Source organism: Perkinsus marinus (genome assembly GCF_000006405.1).
Source record: "Perkinsus marinus ATCC 50983 genomic scaffold scf_1104296955874, whole genome shotgun sequence".
Lineage (NCBI taxonomy): Eukaryota > Perkinsozoa > Perkinsida > Perkinsidae > Perkinsus > Perkinsus marinus.
Window position 1 is genome coordinate 430,549 of NW_003207677.1, and position 8,553 is coordinate 439,101.

Genomic DNA, 8,553 nt, shown 5'->3' on the forward strand with positions numbered 1-8,553 from the left:
GAGATACCCCGAAGGCGCATCTCTGTAGTGTATATATCAACCAACATACTGCTGAAGCACCGTCCACTCCCGCACATAGAATGTCATCAACGAAGCAGAGTAATAGGAAACAAAGAAGCAACATTGCACAGAGAGCTCTGAATGCTGCTATCAGGTCTCCCAGAGTATGCCCCAAACTTCCAGGACCAGTGGTGACGCCGAAGACACAGCGGTTGCTCGTGTACAGCGATGAACGTACCACCAACAAGGCAAGTAGGCCCAACCAGCGCAATTTATAGAACGCGCGTGAACAATCCATGACCCACATGACTCCCGATCCATACAGACGAGTCACCGCTATGCAGATAGAAACCGTGACCGAGGAACTGGACCCTCTTGTGAAACGACGATTGGCCCGTCGCAGATCGACGACAAGTCTATCTCGTCGCTTGAGAGCTCCTGGGATCATGAATACAACCGATGGAGGGAGAATGTGGGTGGTCTTGGAGAGTGTGTGAATCTCTTCCTCAGATCTCTTTATCCACCATCCTCTCTCTTCATATCCTCGGACTAGCTCGTCAAAGGTCTTCTGCTTCTCGAGGGTTAATCGTTCGTATGCGCGTTCCGCAATTCGACGGACAGCCGTTGGAATTTGTACATGACTCGCCTCGCCCAAGGAATCACATCTAAGCTCAAACACGTGAGTCTGTCGGGAGTCGTCACGTATTTCATCAGCACGGAGCTTCCGTAGACGAGCAAACCAGTGTTGACACTTCCGCATTGGCCACCACCCTTGGCTGACCAATCGGTCAAGCAGGTCAGTTGAGATTGGTGGTACCGTGTCGAAAGGAATGTCCATCTCCTCAGATGATGAGGGCGGGAGGGGAAGTCGTTCATAGGATGTGTCTGCATCCTGTCGGCCCTCAATCATAGTCGTCAGCAGGCAGCCAGCAGCTTCGTCGTCCCATTTCCCATCCCCTAGACTGGGATCAAGAATACATATATTAGACTCTTCGGTCACTGAGCATCGAGCAACGGTAGGCACCGATTCTTGCGGGAATCGGACAAGGGGCAGATCATTACCAGCGAGCGTCACTCGGCTCTCGCCTGAGTCAATCGATATTTTATAATCACGCAAAAAGACTCGACCCGCGATAATCACTGGGCAATCAGATAAGGGGCCCCGTGATACTTGAGGTAGCAGGTACAAATATCTGTCACGAGTAGTTCCCCATCCCTGCTGTTCCCGGAGCTGCATTGGGAACTTCACTTTGCGACTCACTTTTCGACTGGACGAGTCAGCAAGCTTCACTTGGAAACTACACGTCTCAATTGGGAATGATTTTAAAGGGAAAGAGTCATCGTACAATAAAAAATCAAGACCAGCCCCGGTGTCTAATAATAACCGGGCATCTATCCAACTCATACAAGTGGGGGTAGTAGCAAGACGACAACATAACCAGTAAGCAGATGGTACCGAAGCCCTATCACGAGTGATAGGAAGCAGTTTCAAGTCCTGCTCAGGACTCATGAGAAAGGGGCAAACCGGTCAGAACGGATGCTGTTCTTCGTCAGTCGAGAGATAACGGCATCCCTATCAGTGCCAGCCTTGAGAGCAACTATTCGGAAGAACGGATTACGACGTCCTTTTCCCTTCAAAGGGAAGTTGCTCTCCATTTCAGGAATGGCCTTCTGCAGATCGTCACCCCACAGTCCAATGACCTTGATCAATTGGTCAGGCTTATATCGTTCACACCACTGCTTGGGGGTTACTGAGCGAGATCCCGATCCGGAGTTAACCTTATCCACTGAGGCAGCAGAATCCTGTTTGCTTGCCGGCTTCGAGGATAAACTCTCTTCGCAGGTGTCGTCGTACATGGCGGCGTGAACACTATCGACCCCTTTCGTCGGTTTCATTATTGAGGCTTGGTCCTTTGTTCGGCATACCCATCGGATTGCCTCACAAACACTTCGCACTCCGTCTGATGCCTCATCGAATGGCACCGCCGTCTCCAGTCCTCATCGACAGAGGCTAACCCCGACAGCTGGCAAATTCTCTCCATAACCTTCTCAATGATATGCTGTGGGAACTTCGCCAGAACTTGTCTTGTCAATGAACGTCGCTCCGACACGTCGTTCGGGTAGACATCTGTGAATAGATGGTAGATATCGGCGGCGGACTCCAGGAAATCCTCGATCTGCTTACCCCCTGTAAATGTGAGATTGCGTAACTTCTCCTCGTAGGTCTCCTTCAACACTGATCTGCGGCAATACCTCGTCAGAAGGACATTGCGGACCAAATTCCAATCCTGTGAGTGGGTACGTGACGCTACAGTGGCCTTCTTATGGACCGGTCGGACATTACTCAGAGAGGAAAGGAATTTGGTCATGACAGATACTTTGACCTCCTCGTGCACTAGCAAATGTCCTTGCTGGTGATACTCAGCGGCTCCTGCTTCAACGAAGGTGTGTTCAATAGCATGATAGTGCGATTGGAGATCTGTTGCTTCACAGAGTTGAGGCAGACATAACTTAGTCACTGTCGCTGCCGGGCATCGTGAGGAGCGTGACTTCGGAGTGGTATACACCTCATGCTCCTCCTCCTCGGACCGTGGAGAGAGTCGACTGAAACCTTCCTTCCGTGATATCTCGCTGACGGATCGGTCAGCCAGGGCCTCAAGTTCAGCAATACGGGCCTCGAGGCTACCTATCTTAGAAAGATTACTGGCCTCCTTGGACGCGAGGTCGCTCATAAGCTGCTGAGTATCATCCTTCTCGTCGGAGATGATGTTGTTGAGAGCCTCGCGAGTATCCCGGAGGGAACGGCGCGTAGCGGCCAACTCTCTACGGGCTTCAGAGAGCTCAGCGAGCTCCTCAGGTGTCGCCATATTAACAACGAGTAGACAAGTTTACGGTTGTGAAACTGAGATTGAGCGTATCAATGTCATTTAATATAATGGCTCAGGGAAAAAACACCATCAATTGCGGGGCACGCACGTACACAGGACTGCACGCACGAACAAAGCAAGACCGGGCTCGTCAATCCTCAATAGAGCTCAGCGATGGCGTCCTCGAATGCCGTTCTCGCCATCTTACAGGCCTCATCGGGCTGATTCAAAACCTCATAATAGAAAACAGAGAAGTTGAGGGCGAGGCCGAGTCTGATAGGATGAGTTACCAACAAGTCGGACTGGGCAGTGGCGGAGGCGTCCTTATAGGCCTGATGGGCGTTCTCAGCAGCCTTGCTCTTGCCCTCGCCCGAGTTGAATTCAGCAATGTAGCGATAGTAGTCACCCTTCATCTTATAATAGAACACCTTGGACTCTCCAGTCTGTGAGCTAGGAATAAGGTACTTGTCCAGCAGCTGGAGTATGGCATCACAAATCTCCTGGAGCTCGGCTTCAACCTTCTCTCTGTAGCCCTTAGCAATCTCCGCATTAGAGTCTTTACCTTTGGAGGACTCTTTCTGTTCAACCGAAGAGATGATGCGCCAAGAAGCACGTCGAGAACCAACCGCATTCTTGTAGGCAACAGACAACAGGTTGCGCTCCTGAAGGAAGAACAGATGAGCCACGCAAGGCAGCGACCAACGGCAAACTCACCTCGACGGTCAACTCGCTACCGCTCTCCGCGACCACTTTCATATAATCGGCCATCTCATCGTAACGCTCAGCTTGTTCGGCCAACTTGGCGAAGTAAACGTTCTTCTCACGCTCTTCGGACATTACTAGAGTGAATTAAATCAACACCGAGTGGAGCTGCGAACCACGCTCATATTGAATACTCAGAATCGCACATCACTGCGCATTGCAACCGGGAATGCCGAATTATGAGGACAGCGTATCACTGCGTTCCGGAAGTGCGATTTGAAACGGCGGGAATCTTGAACGATCTCGCGCGCCACCAATAAAATCCAAGACCGCATGTCTTACTGATGGAGACTGGCGATCGGTACCGCTATACACACTAGATTCTATGTTCAACGAGAACTGCCGGACACCAGCAAGGGAGAGAATAGTGTCTCTCATCACAAGGAGCAGTGTCTCACGGATATCGAGTAACATCCGAGTCACGTCTCAACATGTTGAGTTGTATGTCACTATTCGATACTCGATAGCTCTATACACCTTATCGTGACAGGTGGCCGCCCAAGGCAATGACAGTCGATAGAGGAGATATATATCTGCTTTACGATAGCCAACCCGTTCGGTGCGCTCCCGACATCCAACTAGGCACACTCAACACTCAACTTGATAGATATCAGATAAACCAGCTTCTCTCCACGTCAATAATTAGTCAAACAGCAGCGCAAGGTTATGGATGATAGACGCCACTTGAAGCCCTCGACAGCTCGTCGACAATCTGCTCTACTGCGCAGCATCGGCTGCACCATCCTGATCAGATGTCCAAAGAGTTAAATTGTCTCTAAGGAGTTGCATAATAAGAGTTGAGTCCTTGTAACTATCCTCACTAACATTATCGAGCTCAGCGATGGCGTCCTCAAATGCCGTTCTCGCCATCTTACAGGCCTCATCAGGCTGATTCAAAACCTCATAATAGAAAACTGAGAAGTTGAGGGCGAGGCCGAGTCTGATGGGATGAGTTACAGGCAGATCAGACTGAGCAATAGCCGTGGCGTCTTTATATGCCTGATAGGCAGCTTCAGAAGCCTTGCTCTTTTCTTCGCCTGAATTGAACTCAGCAATATAGCGATTGTAGTCTCCCTTCATCTTGTAATAAAACACCTTCGACTCTCCAGTCTGTGAGTGGGGTATTAGGCTCTTCTCCAATAACGCGAGAACGCTGTCGCAAATACCCTGCAGCTCTGTTTCAACCTTCTCCTTAAAAAACTTGGCGATCTCAGCATTGGTCGTGTTACCCTTAGAGGTCTCCTTCTGCTCGACAGAGGAGACAATCCTCCAGGAGGCACGTCGAGAGCCAACAGCATTCTTGTAGGCGACCGACAACAAGTTGCGTTCCTGAAATAAAGTCAATAGCACACTCACAGGCTACGCGGTGTGTCTGAAACACATTTCTATCCATTGGATCATGAGTGGCGAAAAATTGTGAAGCATTTCAATGCGAGTGCGCGACAAGAATTGTGGGGACAGCAGACTTGGTGTCTTACTTCGACGCTCAATTCCACATTTGTCTCGGCCACGGCCTTCATGAACGATGCCATCTCGTCATAACGCTCAGCCTGCTCGGCGAGCTTAGAGAGATACACGTTTTTCTCACGTTCGTCAGCCATTATGAATGGGATAGGATGTAGATGTCGGTGGTAGTGGACACGCGCAATCCTCGTGGGCTCGCGTATAAATCTCTATCTCTACTATATATATACTAATAGGAGTGAACAAATCGTGCGTCAAAAAGTTGACTCCGTTCTTGGTTTGTCATATCCGCGTCTGATTTTCTCTGGGTACCTTACATGCCATTGAGACTATCCAGTACTACATTTGTCGTGCGACGAAGCTCCCTATGATTCACAGTATCTCTTGCATAGCGTGATCGATCAAAACGATTTAGATGTGTTAAACCGTCACAAAAATTTGCTCCGAGTAATTAATTCACAATCGTTTCCGTGCCTGTTTTCGGTTCCTTCCAGATTGTGTCTCACTGTCAACACCCCTACATATATCATGTTCGCCGTATACTTGGTACACTTACATTCTATCAAGAACTGCCTTTTCCGTATCACTTACTGTAGCCGTATTTGTAAGATCGACCCTAATAGATATGCGCCGATGTACATTGTGTCAAAACGTTACAGGAAATTATTCACAGCAAGAATAATGCCTTTTCTCTATCTGATCAGCTTTACACCCTTAATACCTACTAAACACTTATTAATCTTTTACCATACGATAGCTTTGTGTCATACGCTTTTTTCTCACTAGCACGTTCAGTTTTCATGGAGATTTCTACCACATTGAACATGCGCCGATGTACACTGTGCCAAAAATTCACGACATTCACTGCCCACAGTATGTGATGTGAAGTATAATTTCTATATTTTATGTCACATCACTCTCTCTCTCTCTCAAAACTCCACCGCCTCTCTCCCACTGCCAACAGATGTGTTGGTAGGGTTTATACATGTCAAGCTTTGATCGCTTCTAACCATGCAATTCACTGAGGTTTCCATACGGAGTACTTCGCGCCTGCAATACTTCATGCTTCGTCGTTTTACTGCTGAAGCACTTACATTTACATATGTTATCCTTCTTTACTCAATAACACCTGTATTGTAGGCATTACGAACGACTTGGTTATCCTACAATCTACTTTCATCCGTCGGTATTCATGAAGTAGTGTTCAATTTTCACCCTCAAGAGTTAATTACTGATCGTGATACTGCTGAGGTACTTGCATCTACACATGCCACTCTTTTCTACATAATAACGCTCCTTTCATGGCATCACCAACTGCATCATCACCCTACCATTCGATACTAACGACGTGGTGACGAACGTCCAACGACTCTGTTGTACCTCCAGATCATCAGCCGATCCGTTTGTGAGGGTTCACTCATTCTTATCACCGACTCTTACTGATGTCGATCATGTGCCGCTTCCAGTCATGCACCATTCTTAGGTATCCGCAAAAACTACTCTTCACTCTCGAGACATTGCCGCTAATCGTGACACAGCCGATGTAATTTATGATCATTTGCTACATAGTGATGCATCTGATTTGGATGATACAACCCACACTGTCACCCAACAATCCTCATTCCGAGTGTGTCATTCGCGGAATCGATATAATCAAACCTCCCATATGCGTGGGTTACAAGTGGCAGTCAACACTTGACAACACAAGACCAATTGGTAATAGAAGAGAGGGTAGTAAAATCCATCGAATTATTCGATTCGAATAATACGTCTGTTTCACCCCGAAGCCGATACTGTTCACTTGCAACCGTTTTTGCGATTGACGATTTTTCTATCTCAATGAAGATATTTAACCTCACTCTCTTGGTCGTATGATTGTGAAATGTTCATCATGTGATTCGGTACTCTCTCGTGAAGTCGCAGTCCATATCTGTGTCTCGGCTACCTGCTAAGGTAGCCGTAGGTAGCCGGCTAAGGTAGCTAAGCTACCGGCTAAGGTCCATTACCTGCTGGACCTTATGGCTTTGGGATACAAGGGATGTTTCAAAGACGATTAGCACCTCAGTAGGAGTATAGCGATTTCAATACCTTTCAGGAATTCTTATAAACCTGTTTCCATGGCTCGCTTCTTATGTCACACATACACAATATACTCTCCAGTCAACGTGTGATCTACAGCGAATGCTCGCTGCAGTATGAAAGTCCTATTTAAGTAATCCCTTATCGTTTTACGAAATTCTTTGTAATAGACTACTTGCTGCCACTATATCTCTCGCATCAGATCCTAACTCCCGATCTTCAGGAGAACACACACAACGCTATAATTTTCCCGCATCGTTAGGAGGCTATTTCACAAGCCCTCATAAGGAGCAACAATTGTGAGGTACCTTACGGTTTCGTTGCAAGGCACTTTTACATTCTTACGATTTGCGGGGTAGGAGTGAGGTAAGGTGTCACTAGGCTCCTCACCGTAAGGCTCCTTAGTAGGGAGTCCTTACCCTACAAGGAGCAGGGAGAGTCTCCCCACGTAAGGCTATTTCATAAGAGATATTTCAAGCCCCGTCCTTGGTGCCGTGAAATTGCTCCGGTGGTACATTATGGCACTTTATCGCACCGGCCTTACCATTCTCGGTTGTTCGCTCCGCTCTTTCCCGCCAGACCACGCGTCTCGCGGCGAGACACTCGTACGCGGATGTTCTGTCCCTGAACCAAGCAATTAGACTTGCAATTGCATATTCGACTTGGCGCTTTAGAGTTTTACGGTGATGACCGATTGTTCTCGAGCGAGTTGATGGTAGTGTTTTTGAGTTTGCTGTACTCAATGACCATAACCTTATTTTTGAGCTTCATCGGAGCACTGCGTCGACTTTTTCGTACGCGCCGGTATGCTCTATACTCTTAAGCTGAAGATGCACCTCGCGGACCTCAGTACGGAGCACGAGGTGCAACTATAGTGAAAGCACCTCGCGTAAGGTGTAAGTCTCCTTGTCCCTTGCTCCTAAATTAAAGGTGCACCTTAAGGAGCGTTTCTTGTGAAATAGGCCTTAGGGTTCCACTCACTGTCTGCTTCTACTCTGAGCAAAAACGAGCTTGAGAGTTCTGGAGCGAAGCGACGGGTTCTCTAACTTGGAGACTCTGAGTCAGATGAGTTTAAAGACTAAACTCAACATGGATATACAGTAAAGCCTGCATGAGGGAATGATTCGCCATCTTGATCTGCAATTCATGGAGACCCATCAGGTTTATGAAGTTCGTATCCGGAGTTCGACTTGCTACTACCCGATTAAGTACTTAAGTCCATCATCGTTTGCCCGACTCGCTTCAATCTATTCAATGCAGTGTACTATCAAGCTGAGTTTTCGACGACTCTGTTGTATCGTGTGTTCATATGACTGGACAGAGCTCAGTATAGCATACAGTCGCATGTGAATCACCATGTGCTAGCTACTATCTCATATCA

At 47.8% G+C, this 8,553-nt stretch overlaps 3 protein-coding genes across 3 annotated transcripts; all 3 read right to left on the reverse strand.

The window, feature by feature from the left end:
* Window positions 1–1,895: 1,895 nt before the first annotated feature.
* On the reverse strand, window positions 1,896–2,867 carry Pmar_PMAR020514 (hypothetical protein; the record flags this gene model as incomplete). The annotated part of the gene is made up of 1 exon (XM_002775487.1): window positions 1,896–2,867. The coding sequence occupies one exon, from the start codon at window positions 2,865–2,867 to the stop codon at window positions 1,896–1,898; it is 972 nt and encodes a 323-aa protein (XP_002775533.1).
* Window positions 2,868–2,893: 26 nt separating this feature from the next.
* On the reverse strand, window positions 2,894–3,704 carry Pmar_PMAR020515 (14-3-3 protein, putative; the record flags this gene model as incomplete). Its single annotated transcript, XM_002775488.1, has 2 exons — window positions 2,894–3,529; window positions 3,582–3,704. 2 exons carry the CDS (start codon window positions 3,702–3,704, stop codon window positions 3,026–3,028), a joined length of 627 nt encoding a protein of 208 aa, XP_002775534.1. The 3' UTR covers window positions 2,894–3,025.
* Window positions 3,705–4,234: 530 nt separating this feature from the next.
* On the reverse strand, window positions 4,235–5,247 carry Pmar_PMAR020516 (14-3-3 protein, putative). Its single transcript, XM_002775489.1, has 2 exons — window positions 5,108–5,247; window positions 4,235–4,958 (listed from the first exon to the last, which is right to left on the reverse strand). Exons 1-2 carry the CDS (start codon window positions 5,228–5,230, stop codon window positions 4,347–4,349), a joined length of 735 nt encoding a protein of 244 aa, XP_002775535.1. The 5' UTR covers window positions 5,231–5,247; the 3' UTR covers window positions 4,235–4,346.
* Window positions 5,248–8,553: the final 3,306 nt, after the last annotated feature.